Here is a 15,355-nt window from a genome sequence, read left to right as displayed (position 1 = left end):
GTGAACATCGCAGTGTCTTGATAGTTTAAAATTAATAATATAACATGCTGTTGTTTATGTGAAATTAGATAAACAGCTGTCAACCCTGCTAAAAGGGATAATTCGTGCAGCGTTCATGAACTTATTATGTGCCATACAAGGTCACACTTCTCTTCTAGTCTCTGCTGTCACTATAGCAACTGTGCCAAGCTAACATTACCTGTGCAGAGGAACAAAACTGATCGTCATCATCTTTAATCCCCCAGGAGCCCGGCCCTGATTGGCTGCTTCGTCGTGGATAGGCTGTACTTTGAGGAGATTGGCCTGCTGGATGAGGGGATGGAGGTGTACGGGGGAGAGAATGTGGAGCTTGGCATCAGGGTGAGTAATAATCTCAACCCCCCCGTGGCCACGGGTCATTGTTCATCCAGGTAATGTGTTGAAAATTAAGTACGATAATGACACGTAATGGCTGTTGGGAGCGAGGTCACCGAGGACATCACTGTCAAAACACCAAACTCATTGAAAAAGTGTCATTAAGCTGCAAGCGATGCGGTCTGGGCATTTAAAAGCGGTGTAGAGGTGGAGTGGCTGTTAGTAAAGAGATGAGAAGCAGGATATCCAGCCAGCATGTGTGTTTATTTTCATTAAAGGTCAGTGTTCTGCAAACTGTCAAACTCTGCTTTAGATGATAAACTGTCTCAGTTGAATGCAATTTATCTCCTGAACTCCGGTGAAAAGATTAACCCAACAATTGACAATCACCTCCATTGCCGCCGGTGCCTACTGAGGACTAGTCTGACTGTAGACTGTTGGTATAAGCCTGTCATTGGGCACCTACTTCCGACCAATCTCTCCTTCCTTCCACTATCTGTGTGATACTGTTTTCAATATCCCTTTTTCTACAGGAAACAGCAACAACACCCTCATAGCTAGCACCCTACACTCTGAAAATGACAAGTTACTAACCTGCTCACTAACAGTACAAATGTAAACAAGCTAGCAGCTCCAGAGTGTTTTTTTAATCAATACCAGAACGATCATTGGTGGTGACACAGTAATCCCCTGACCACAAAACACAACAACATTAACTTCTGCTGGAACAGGTAGGCACGCTTTATCAATGAGGACTGCTGCTGATTGGGCGGATGCACTGTCCGTCTTTTTAACAGGAGCGCATTATACTAGATCCCACTGTTGGTATCCAGGTCTACACCGGACTCAGACTGTTAACTCACAGTGTTTCTCAGGCAATGTCTGTTTTACTTGCGGTTCTGATATGGTGGTTTATGAGCTGTTGTTCCCTGGGGAAACGCAGCGGCCTCTTTGGCGTCCTTACCGATCAGCTGCTGCGCCTCTTGGGGTCACTCAACCTCTGGAGCTGCTCTTCGCTGTCAGAACATCTGAGCTAGCCGGCAGGCTGGGTGACCGCCCAAAGACACTGCAGCCGTGACAGCTGAAGAGGTCTGTTTGTTTACCAGAGAGCGTACAGCTCACAATCTGCTATCAGCTCCACCGATAGCCTTTTGTTTTATAAACCAACTGCGAGAATGAAGCACAGACGCATTAACACCAGACAACCACTAAACACACAGTTAGGAAATAGTCAAAGTCCAAAGCCTTCTCCACACTGCCAGGAATAAAATCCTTCCTATACAGTGTATGCATTTTAGCTACCATGTGTAAGTTTTTAATAGTAGAACTCAATCCTTGTCACTGTGTTGTTCATCGATTTTTTTGCTGTCTTTGGACAAGAATCTGTGTAATAATCCATATCAGGCTTTGGCTCCACGGACAGAACTTGTTAAAGGGGCAATTTGTAAGATAGCTGATTATTGAGTCTCATTCCCAGGTTGTAAATTAATGACGCTTTGGGTTGGTGAACAGCCTGAGCTGTTAACCCACAGCACCAGTATTTGACGACCTGGGAATGAGACTCAATAATCAGCTATCTTCCTCCAGAAACGCGTTTTTCACCTTTTAATTGGGTCCATGCATTGTTTGTTTTCATCTCTCCATGGGATTTGTTGACAATGAGACAAATATAGACTATCACCAATCTGATACTTTAAACAGCTTCAGTCAGGGGAACTAATGACAGTACATACATGCTTTGACAGGAACAAGTGAGCACAGGGGAGGAAATGATCCTTCAGAACGCACTGTGACACGCGCTCTCTAGTTTTAGGTAGAATAAATAATCACTGCTAATTAATCCGGAAGTCTGAATGATGACCTTCATTCCCCGGTGAGCTTCTGAAGCGCATGTGAGAGTCGTGCGACTGAAAGTCATTGTTGCTGTTAGCAGTGATGTGTGAAGAGGACGCCGACGTTGTTCAGAGCAGATAGTCGCACTGTGTCTGCAGTTATGTCACATTCTTCTCACAGTGCCATACTTAATTTGTACACCATCAGCGCCCGGACTTGGATGAAAATCATTTTGGTGTGCATTCAGTTCAGCAGATGGGCCAGAGAAAGAACAGCCCTCCATAGGGATAGCTAATGATAGCACGCATCTACTGTACAAGGACATTAATGAAGCTATCAGCCTGTTCAATAACAGCAAGAGGCAAGAGACAACTCGGCTCCACTCCTGACTAGATTGCACTGGAGGAGGAAACGGAGGAAAGTTTACAAAAAGACGCCGCTGAATGTGGAAAATATTCATCTAGCTAATGATAGAGATGCAATCATCAGTAAAGAAGGGAGATTAGTCCCATAAGTCATCTTCCAACAGAAATTACATGCTTTTAGGATTCCTGGGCCTGATAATAGCCCCACTGATTGCTTTATAGTCAGACATACTGATGATTTTATCGCATATATTACAAACCGGGGCCCCTACTGTATGTATAAACAGCTTGGTGATAAGTTTGGTCCATTGAGCTCCATGTTGTTTACTTGCTCGGTCATGTTGGACTGAAGGAACGCGCCCTTGTTTGGAGGTTAATGTAGTTTAGAGTTCAGTAATGCTTTTGAAACAGAGGCTGACACAGTGAGCTGAGACACAGGACTCTGGCTTGGCCCCATATTAGAAGTCCCATAGAGCCCCAGCAGGGTCTGTCTGTCTGTCTGTCTGTCTGTCTGTCTGTCTCTCTGACTGTCTGTCTGTCGGCAGCGTATTGGTCATGCCTCCAGACCACCTGCCAGCATGCAGACTGGCTGCTGAGGGATCCTCAGAGACACTCTCAAACCAGGCCAACAGCTACCGGCTTTGGCTGAGGCTTGAAAGGGAAGTCCTGGGTGGTGTGAGGGTGAAATGAACCGCTGCTCTCCGTTCACATTTTGTCACAAAGTGCAAGCTGAATATTTCCATCATAATGTTCGAGAATTATCATTCCAATTCGGCATAATGACACAAATGTTTTGTCTGCTGAACATTCATAAAAACATCCTTATGAGCAACTGTAGTGGTGTGTGTGTGTGTGTGTGTGTGTGTGTGTGTGTGTGTGTGTGTGTGTGTTGCACTACATTATAAACCGTGCGCTTTAAATTTCTGTGAAATCATGTGTGAATCAAGCAGACTTTTTTGAAGAATACACACACCCAGTGCTATTTTCCCGATGCTTTTCCAGTCTTTCTGCTGAAGTGTCGTTGCTTTATATTTTTATGGGAGTGAATATCTATGGATTGAGAGTCTGTCATCATCATATAATGGTGTTAGAAAGTCCAGTTCCTTATTTTATTTTATATTTGTAGACGGCGGCGTTGGAAGGCCAAACTCTTTGCATCTTGTAATAAATAACTGAACAACGTTGGTCCTTGTGCTCTATAAAACATGACACGGTTAGAATCCATCACAGTGTGATGGTTTACTTTGCCGCCTTGTTTATGGATGTGCGGCAAACCCAAGATATAGTTTATGTGAGGTTATTCTTTAAGTCATACTGGATGGGAGAGCTCACGGCACATTGGACTGGACCCTGAAACTAAATTGTATAACAAATGATTTCCCAAAACACCTGCGAATACTGGGTATTGCTGCCAGTGAAGCCAGGCTGGAACAATGCATCACAAGAAGACCAAAGCCGACATCATCACTATCAAGCAGTGCCAGGAAGGTTGTGCTGAGAAATGAGGATCATTGAGAGCTATGAAAAACAATTATGAGGCCGGCTTTGTGTACAGTATTTATGGACGTGGCACTAAAACACCATTACAGTCATAATAATGATACACACATTATCACTTTCACCCAAATGCTCATCATGCAATTTGTATTCAACATAAACAGAGTGTGACATTATGTGTGTTTTAAATAGCAATGTGAAAAGCACAGATAGCACCGAGAATAAATGAAACCTAGAGGAATGCAAAATAAACACAGTTCCTCACAGCGACACGTTATTCTGCTGTAATATTTTAAACACAATGTGATCAACTACAATTTTTTCCCACAATTGTTCATATTAATCAGGTTGTGGTCCGAAGGAAAAGGTCGATTTCTCCATATTTTGTTCACAATTGCTGTCCAGTCATTTGTCGGCAGGTTCGCCTAAAGCCACGTCCTTGTGATGGCTTTGTTGCAACCAAAAGCACTCTATGAAGATATTCATCCTGAGGCATGAGATTGTCAGGTGTAATGTGACAAAAGAGCGATCAACTTTTATTCCAAAAATGCAACTTATTTCTGTAGCAGTCTCCTGCCAAAATGACTATAAGCTGCTCTCTTATTGGATAAGAGAGCAGCTCAGTCTGCCATTGATTCACCACACTGCCTCCAACATTCATCCTGACCCGCAGAACCCTGCTTCAATTTTGGAGTCACAACAAAACGTGTTGTGTTCTTCCAGCAGGATTCTCGCCAAGGTCTTCAGTTTATTAGTTTTAACCTGATTGTTTCTAAATTTCATTCCAATCATTTTAAGAAATCTCATGGCCAGATTCTCTCCCCCATTTCTCTTTGACCTGAGCAGGAGTTACATTTTTTTGTAATAACATTGCAAACGCGTTGATTGAGTTTAACTCATTTACCCGTTCTTGTTAAGATTTATTGTTGCTATATTAAGATTAATGTATACATTATTATGCAGCTACTGGATTTAAAGCAAGAACAACGCCTTGTTAGGGTTAATAGATCTTTTTAACTGTTAATAACTGCATAAATGAACTGTTTAATTTGCCGTTATTAACACATATGGTTTTGTTATGGTTGATAAGCATCTTCTTCTCTTCACATATATTATATATTATATATTTGATATCATTTACTTGTAACAGACGTTCTGTCAATGAAATCTGTAAACTTTGATTTTGCTGCTCTCTTCCGTACACACAACATTTATTGCATTTCTGTCCATCCTGGGAGAGATTTCTTCCAACCTTTGTTCGAATCGATGGTCTCAGGACAGAGGATTATGAATAAACAGAGGGCTATATAAATTAAATTGATTTGATTTGATCTTATTACCTTATTGCCTTATGACCTATTAACTAACACTTATTACAACAACCTTAATATAAACAGGGTTCTGTTGATTATCTAAATGTGCTCAATCTATCCATATTAGCTTGTTAAAACAGTCTCACTTAACCTGAGCCTCAAAGCACAGTCACTCAATAACAGTAACTCTGAATAAATGACTGACTTACATGAACACTGTCAGAAAATAACTTTAATCTGCATTAAATATCTGTCAGTCATTCTCTTCCTACACCGCTGGTTTGATTTTCTCCGTCATGCGAAAGGTACAAAAGATGTCGAGTTCTGCCTAATCATACAGGATGAATAACAAAAGTTGGGCCATAATGACTCAGTCAGTAATTGCAGAACAGCGGTGATTGAGTTTCATGACCTCACTGCAGCTGAAAATCTATCGAACCCCACTGCGTAATCTCAAACCAACAAGACAATCAATGACAAAGTCTTTTGTCTGACAGAGGTAATGTGAATTGTGATGTAGCACCATAGGAAATGCCGCAGCCTCATGCGATATAAATTCTGCCTTGTTAACTGAAGAAATGCAGTTTGAGCCGTAATTACAGTCTAAAAATAAACATGGTTTAGAGTAACACTTATTTCTATAATGTACCGAAAAGAGACATTTTTTTATAAAAGTCATATCAGCAGTAAAGATCTACAAGCAAACACCAGCCCCCTAACAAAACTCTGATGGGCTCCAGAGTACATTATTAAACTTCTAACTAATCACTTTTTTTAATCACATTATCAACCTTTGTGTTTTTGCTATTCATATTTTAAGCTATAAACGCTTGTTGTCATCACTACAGAGTGATCACAGTTAACTCCACATTACTACTGACAAAAACATTACAACACGGGCCACGAGGGATGTTGTTATCATAGAAACAGCACATTTATGATGTGTTACTATAGAGACTAAAGGGTATATATAGATCAAATGGCCACTATGCTTTATTTTAAGTGCACTATAATTGTGTAGCACTGTATTATATTTAACTGGCCTATCTACAAGCTTATGGCTTCATAATCCAATTTATCTTAGTTCATGATTTCACCCATTTACTGCGATTTCTCCTTTTTCTCCTCTGACTCTTTGTCTGTGCCATTTGCAACTTTTCATCAGACATATTCTCGATTAGAAGATGAAATAAGCGTGTTGGCTGCAGTCGTTGCGGTGTGTCGAAGTGCAGCTTTTTGGTGAAGACACCGGAGATGTGAGGCGACGCAATAGTCGGCCTTTGATGCGGATGGTTCTTTGACGTCAGACTTCGTTTAGTCAGGGCCTTTCCTCATCGTCCCCTCTGCCTGCTGATACGAAAGTCAGGTCATGAACATGTAATGTGAACATGATATGACACATACTGTAGAAATGTCAATATGGTACGTAGCCTGTGACATGTACAAATGTGAACTTGACTGTGGTTGGCAGCAACATGAATTGGAGACTGTTCTTTTTCAGTGTTGTAGATTAAGGAGGACTCGGGGAGGGTGAACACAGTGTGGCTGCAGCAGAGCGGAGTTGTGATAGTTTTTTAAGACACCCTCTGGATGGGAGCTACAGCAGCGCAGAGTGAATACTAAAACTCAAACACAGATCCCAGTGGAGAGGATGGATCAGATTTGACAGATCTGGTAGACAGCGAACCTGCTGGATCAGGTTTTGGTGGCTTTGTGCGATATTAACTTCTTGCTGAGACATGGTGTCATTCTACCCTGCATAAAGTTGTATTCACCGTTCTGTTTCAGGGATATGAAAGTGCATACATGTGCCTTGATTTACATATTTATAACCTCAAATAAACATCAAGGCTGCAGGAGTAACTCGAATATTGAGGTTCAAGTATGAACATTTAGTTCCAAATTGCACTCTTTGTATTGTGAAGAAAAAGCAGCGTTTTCATGTTTTGTCAGCTTCTATTTTTAATGAAAAAAACCTCTCATGCTCTTATGTATAAAGTGCTAATAAAGGTTATTGTGTAGGTAGAAAACTTGGCTTGTGATTATGTGAAGGTGTTGTCCTCCGAGCAGGAATTCTTGCACGATATGTGAACATGTTTGAATGTTTATTATGTCTCCGATTCACACTTTTTCTGCTGATGATAACAATTGTGAGGAAGTTAACTGCTTATATTAAAAAATACATCTAGTCCCCAGTCAAAGAGGTATTTTTGTTCTTATTGGATTCACGTCGATGCAGCAAAACCTGCTCGTCTGCGGACTTCTTTTGTAATAAGCGCCTCTCAAGTGGCTGCAACTGGTGGGATTTTCCCATTATATAGTAGACGTACCGGGAGATACCTGTCATTACAACTGCAAAAATTAATTTCTTTATAGTCTGGCTTCTGGAGGAGGTGGAAACAGTCTGCAGCGAGGAGAAAACACCACACTCTTCTGTGGGGTTTTAGGCTAGAGTCAGACAAGTGGATATAAACGTGAAATAATACATCATAAAACTGAAATCTCTGTGAATTTATTGGTCATTTGTTGGATATTATTCTAAATTATGAATGACATCAACCCGAGATTGTGAGTCAGTGGTTGCATATGACTATATATAGTAGTGCAGCAAGAGTCAGATTTCCAAAGACGTGATGTCAAACTAAGAAGACAACCAGAATGAGGCTAATCAGCCTAACACTAACGATCCCTGGATAATAAGATAACACAAACAACCAATCAAACTCATCCGCATCTCCAGCCTTCGAGAAAACTTGTTTTTTAGTGATGCTAAGTGATACATTAATAATGCAAGTCGAGGATTCTTCACATTTCTGTCTGCACGGATTACTGCCGGCCTGTCTCCTACAAATTACATTTATATGCATTTATTCTTCATTAGCGATTTATGTTCAAGGGCAGCGTTCAGAAAAAAACCGAGGAGGGTCAGCGAATATAAAAAGAATGCTGGATGGTCATGAAGCACATTTAGCCTCAACACTGGCAGCCTGGCTTCATCTCCCATGTCAATTTCTAACAATCTGCATTGGAATTTTTATAAATAATTCTAAATAATAATAATAAATCATATTTTCTCTCGCTTACACCCGGTTACATTGGTCGTGTCCACAGAGACAGCACTGCGACTGCCAGCCCTGTCTTTCTACACTGAAGTTCCCTTTATGAGGATCAGTGTTAGAATATAAAGAATAAATGTTAGTTAGTGAATTACATTTGTGTAAAACCACAGAGAAGTTAAAACTGGAACTTTCCTTAGGTTTGTTAGGTCGAATTGTCTATTTCCCTCTTGTCACAACGCTGTGCTTAGGTATAGGTGCAAAAACCACTTGGTTAGGGACAACATCACGGTCACCACGATCAAGGAGACGGTCAGACTTCCTGTCAAAAATTGCCTGTTTTTGTCACCGCTAAAAATGCTGAAAATGTCTGCAGGTCTCCTTAAAAAAGCAACCGCTTTTGACGGCACAAAAAAGGATTGGAAATATCCCCAGGCGTCCTTTATAAACATCCACTGGTGTGACTTGAATTGCGTTCGGCCGTTTGACAGCCTAGCTGGCTGTAATATCAGCACCACCATCCCCTCAACCTCCCAATGTGAAAGTCGAGTAATAAGCATATACGTGAACGTGATATGCCACGTTTGGTACAAATGTCAACCTTGGACATATCTGTGGTTTGAGATCGCACTCGTGATGTGAACAAAATAGTTAAGGTGCCGAATGTTTGACGTTTCAGAGCAGCTGCTTGGGAGACTTGTGTGAGCAGCAGGGCTCTGTTTTCTTTTGCAGTGCAGAGTTTCCACAGTTTTCTAGTTGTTTCACCGTTACCTGGGGAAAGCAACCAGGGAAAACAAAGCCTCTTCCTGTTTTGGTGGCACAACTGCAGATGTGCCTCCTTTGAACCTAACTCAGCTCTAGTTTTTTGGGGGCCAATACACTGTGCAATCAGTATTTAGGATGATAAGTCTGATTGTCTATTGCCACTTTATAAAGCTCTGCAGTCAGAAACATGGGACCATGATCATCTACACCAACACTTCGGACTGATTGTTAAGATATCTTCCGCTGTACTGAAATGGAGCAGATGGATTAGCAATTGTGAAAAGGTTTATTTTGACTGCAGCTCCCAATTATTTTTGTTATCCATTCATCTTATTATTATTTTCTTGAATAATTGATTACTTGTTTGGCAGATATGTCAGAAAAACATGAAAAATGTCTATTTCCAGATGCCACAGCCCACAGTGAAGTTGCTGATGTCAGTTTGATGCCGTGTGAGACAAAGAAAAGCACCAAATCTTCAAAAGTTGTCAAAATAATGACACAAAAAGGGAGGCCTCAGCTGACGCACACGCTGCTTCAGTGACTGAGTGGATTTTTAAACTAATTTTGCTGTTGAATCATTTATTTCCGTTGATTTAATTAACAACCACAGCGAGCTGAGGGACGTTCACCCCCGCTTCTCACCAGTCTGATCAACCCTTCTAATAATCTTCTCATCAGCGTCATCATTTATGAGGTAGAACATAGGATACTTTACATTATGTTAGGCTATTAGCTCCAATGTGAAGCATTTTCAGTTCAGTTCAGCATCAGCCTCTCAGAGCCATGTATGTTGAGGCATAAAAGTGGATTGACTGCGGTTTCCAGTGGCTCTTAATGTAATGTACTTACACTCAGTGCTTGTAAAAAAGGTACAAGAGGATGCACACGGACTACAGAGCAGCTTCTTCCTCGGGCTCCTCACTTCATCCTCCACACTCCACCATAGATAATAGTTTTTTTTGTTTTGTGTGTAGAATGAAGAGACTACAGCCTGCGTTCAGTTTTACAACCCTGTGTTGTAGAATGGTAAATAATTGAAGCTTGAACTTAGATAACAGCTTAAACGTAAAGGACAACAGCTGCTGTGTGAGGTGGAAATGTGGGATAATTATTTCATGGGTGATGTCAGTTTCTTCATGTACATACAGTTTATATTTATGCATGCTACAGTGCGTACATGTCGATGGAATAAGAAAATAACCGATAATATGTAAATGTTTTATAATGATCAAGTATAATACATATAAAATGTTATACCTTCATATATTCATATATTCCATACCCATTCCCTTTGTTTTTTACATCTCATTACTTCATACCTTACTGCTTACTTTTACTGTTTTGCTATTATACTCTTTTATTTTATTTCTCCATTCTTAAATTAACCTTTTTTAGTATTTCTATAGCGGCGTTTCTCTTCCAAATAACTTCTCACAACTTTACTGTAGCAACCAGAGTGACAATAAACATCTTGAATCTTGAATCTTAATCACAGTAGATGTTTTGTTTCAGCAGCTGCTGTTTCAACTGTTCAAGCTGTTCTTTGTCTTGTTGTTTTTATGTTCGGGATGATTATTGTAGTTTCCTTGGACCAACCCACTCAGATTGCCATGACAACTATTATTGAGACCAATATGTACAGCTACTGTAGCAGCACACAGTAGGAAAGTACTCATGTCAATAAGAATGAATGTGTAGATTTGATGAGTGTTTATGGAGGCTGAAGGTCTGTGGTGGAGATGTATCCTGTTGATTTTGTCTGTAAATGGTTCAGTGTGCAGAGGACAGGAAATAGACTCCCCTTTTCAGAGACTTGATACACATACAGTGGCAACTTGATGCCAATTGTCTGCTTCAACTCTGTGCTCTGGGCAGCAAAATAGGAAGCTCGGCTTTACCTTTAAAGTAAGTCTGTGCTTTGATGTGCAGGGGTTTATTATCACAAAATACTGAGGAAATGTGAAATGAATGCAGTTGGAAATATTAGGAGGTTTTTTTTTTTTCTTTTTAAAGCCAGGTATTGGTTTCTGGGGAGGGGGCCAGCAGAGGCGGTGCAGGGAGATGAAAGCAGATAGCTTCAGATACACAGTGACGAGTATAAAATGAAAAAAGGAAATTCCTAAAGCAGCATAGTAAATCACAGAGAGAGGGAGATATGGTCGAAAAGTTCCTGAGGTTCTGCTCATCTTGTCAGCGGGCAACAGAAGTATGTCTCTCCTTTGCTGTTGCATTTCTTTTCAAGCTTCGACAGCTATCGTTGACAAGGTGTCGCCACATTTTCACAACGGAAACAGAAAGGATGCATCACTGCTGCACGTTTCACTAATTTTTCATCTGATTCCTGTATTGTTTTGAGTGCAAATTAAAGAATAATTCATAGACCTCACAGTGTTCATCCCAAATATGTTGACCTGGATTTAGTAGTGACTGAGCAGCCTGTTAGAAGAATGATGCAATATATGGGAGCCCTTTCATTATTTCCTTTTTCGTTCCTTTTGCTAAAAGATAATACATTCCGAGACTGCTGCTATGTTTCTATCATATCCTTTCATCTAGTGGCATTCAAATGTCTATCAGCTTTTATTAAGGGGAATGATGTTTATCATGAAAATGCACCGCACCTCATCATATCCCTACCTCCAGCTCGCTGAGATGACTCATGGCATGACTGATGCATGAACTCATGGTTCTCCAGATCGCAGCCCGCCCAGCTTGAAATGAGACCTTATCATCTTTTTAAATCCTCTGGTGTTTCCACTATTTTCAGCAGCCTGATTGAGACATGCCACGGTGCTCCATCAGAAAAGGAAATGAAAGCAGTGTATACCTCTCTTATGATTTATTGCAAACAGGGAAAGAATGCATATGTAATTTCATACCATGACATAATGTCAAGATGAAGAGGAGCACGTTGTAGCTCAGCAATAGTAAGTGTGGAATCCTATCATGTAGTGACCAGCTCATAATTTAGCAAAAATATCCTGAGGTAATAAATATGGAAGCCTATCTTATTAATAAGAGAGAGGCCACGCCCCTTCCAGTGTGTACAGCAGTCAGTGGCGAGAGACAAATCAGTTCCTGCTCCTGTTTGAATTGTGCCTTAAATTACACATGTGATGTTTGTCAATTTAAAAGATCATTTTGCAAGTCAAGAAAGTCAGTTTGTCGTAAAAGTAATAAAATATTATTTCGTTTTCTGAATCAGTGAGCGCATATACGTCACCAACATGGCTGTCACCTCGGCACGGAGAAAGTATTTTAAAAAGTGAAAATCACAGCAAGTCTTCTTGAAAACTGCAGTTGTATGAAATGAGTCGGTCAGTTTTGTGAGCTAATATAAAGGACCGCATGGTTTTGGTGAGCTTAAAGTTGGGTGTGTAGTCTTTCTAATTACGTACGTTCATAGGCTTGTACTCCATTAGTTTTATGACCAACTGCGACTTTCTCCCATTAAAAGAATATCTATTAATTTGACAAGCATCATGTGTGTAATTCATGGCACAATTCAAACTGGATCGAAGAATTATTTGTATCTGGCGAATCACTCCCATGTGTATTTTTTCTGAACTAGCAGCATTGTTGTTGTGCTGCAAGGTCGCTACTTGGTCGTAGTTAAATCCAAAAATGAGCATGATAGAGCTTACATCAGCCTCAACTCTGGTACAGTAGCCTCCAAGACAAAATGTAGTTAGCTAATGACACACTAACCCTTACACCTTGAAATTAAAACATGGTGAGTACTGTTCGGTAACGTTTGCAGCCCACACAGTTGATATCTTACAATTTGTCTGTTCAGTAAGGCGATAATCAAGTCCTGCTCTCCCCGTGCACACTGCCTCAACACGGAGAGCATTCAAAAGCTTCACACACCTGCTGTGTGATGGTTTCTATCATGAAACGTGCTTCTGCTCCAAATACAGAACTCTGAGGAGGGAAATGGCATACCAGAGTTGTCAGTAGATAATACTGAGCATTGAATGAGCAGCAGAGACATGTTTTATGCCGCATGAGTGATTTCTGACATTTTCCGTACATCTCCATCCCTTTTATTTATATATATTTTTTGACTGTGAAAGTCTTGAAATCTGTTGTAACTGTGACGTGACTTCAAGCTGCTGCCGTTCTTAGAGAAGAAGAAAAGCAGAATTTCACAGCCGCTGTTTCAAGTCTGCAGGGGGCGACTGCTCGACTCTCTAAAATTAGATTTTGGGTGGTGCACTTAAAGGCAGCGAACCATAGCCAAAAACGGAGGTTGCAAGAAGTTCAAGGAATAATTACATAGATTGACAATTCAATCATTAAAAATGTATTTTGTCCAGTTTTATTTGACATATTGCTGCGCCATAAAGCTGCATCATTACCATGCTTCACATCCTCAAAGATTTACTGAAATAACCTTGTCAGTGCTCCCATCAAAATCCAGTTTAAGCCACTAGACGCTGGTATCTGTCTAGCATCACTGAAGACGGACAAATGATTGAACCACTTCCACTCACATTACATGTACATTAAAGGTATTTAGCTCTTGCTCTTATCCAAAGCAAATTATGATGAGGGCAGCAGTAAAATTAGCCGAGGCTCAGGCTGATGGAGCCTTGATAATAGATCTAAGCAAACACTCTTGTAATATGAGGACGCTTCAGAAAAGTTCGGCGAAAAGAAATTAGAGGAGGAACAGGTAGATAGCGAGGAAGATCAGATTCAGACAGGAGCATATTTGCGAGAGGATATGGCAGAGGAGGCTGTGATACAAGCCGGAGGAGGAGACGTGAGGTATTTCTTGAAGAGATGACTTATAGGCTTACAATGGGAGGGAATGGTTGTGCTGTCCTGACAGAGATGGAGTCAGGCAGATGGGTGGAGTGAGGACCTGACTTTTAATGACAAAGCAGACTCAGACGTGGACATAAAAGTTGTGGAGTGGTGATTTGATTTGTTTGTACCGCAGCGAGAGTGAAGTACGGTACCACCCGTAAATGACACGGACTGTGTTAGAACGTTTTTTAAACCTAACAGCTAGTTTACAGATTTGTGAGAGCGTGGACGTGCAGTCTCTCAATCAAGATGGAGCCACCGTCTTGGAGTAAAGTGCAGTGTTTGTTGCCACAGATGCTTTCCGCTTCTTCTCCGCACAGGAAAAACACATTGTATGAGTCACCATGTAAATTAGATGGTGGGTTTGATCATTCGAGGGGAGTGCACTTCTGGATACAACTGTTTCAAATCGGTGTATTTTGAATGGAATAACAATACAGCCCTCCTGAATGGAATAACAATACAGCCCTCCGTGGTAATGAAAGACTCCGACTTCTATCTTGACAGTAATTACCCATCTATAGTGATTAATTTGAAAAAAGGCAGCAGACAATTAGTAGTTAACTGCAGGGGGCGTCACACAGGCAAAAATGTGTTTCCTTGTCAGAAAGGAAGTTGACGCTGAAGAATGGAGAGAGAATACAAGCTGTTATTTATTGTGTTTAAGGAAGTGCTGGAACATTTGTCCCGGGTTTTTAGGGCGCCATTTACATCTTGAATAAGTATTGTGTTTAGTTGTGTTTGGAGGAATACAGCCTGCAGCTGATTATTTGAAGTCATTTCAACACTTTGGTCCACACGTCAGTATCTCAACAACTGTTGAATGGATCGGCACGACATTTGACATATATATCCCTGGTCCTAATGACCCTGGTGATCCTGGGACTTTTCCTCTGGCACCATGACATGTACACCACAGGATGAGTTGTAATAACTGTGGTGATGCCTTTTCTTGCCATCTTTCCATCTAGTAGGATTGGCCCATTTGATATTTGAATATTTTGTTAATTTAATGGCCTGTCTCAAAAACAGAGACAACCAAAACCAACAGCAGAAAGAGGCCATCAACAGCAGAGCGAGGCAGTAAGGGAAAAAAGTGAGTAGAGCCATAATATTTTCATACCTACCCGGTACATTAAAGGTTTCGTTCAGCTAAACCAGAGTTGGTGATTGTGGAACAATGGAAAGACGGACCAAGGTGGTTTTGGTTGGTTGAATTTTGTTTCTGTCCAGTTTGAATGAGGTGTGATTTAAGATGAGTTAACAGGGCAATTAAGCTAGGCTAAGCTAGTCTGAAGGCGAGAAACTTGAATTCAGGTGCACATTTTTTTTTTTCATTAATAAAAAAACCAGG

General features: G+C 40.8%; 1 protein-coding gene across 1 annotated transcript in view; it reads left to right on the top strand.

The window, feature by feature from the left end:
• galnt18b (UDP-N-acetyl-alpha-D-galactosamine:polypeptide N-acetylgalactosaminyltransferase 18b) overlaps positions 1–15,355 on the top strand; it is an 80,176-nt gene that overhangs the window by 43,540 nt on the left and 21,281 nt on the right. Inside the window, exon 6 of the mRNA XM_084356253.1 lies at positions 246–360. Coding sequence (XP_084212379.1) covers positions 246–360 — 115 coding nt within the window. The remainder of the gene's footprint in view (positions 1–245; positions 361–15,355) is intronic.

This window comes from Pagrus pagrus (assembly GCF_965226575.1).
Source record: "Pagrus pagrus genome assembly, chromosome: 1".
NCBI lineage: Eukaryota > Metazoa > Chordata > Actinopteri > Spariformes > Sparidae > Pagrus > Pagrus pagrus.
This window is presented reverse-complemented; position numbering and strand designations above follow the sequence as displayed.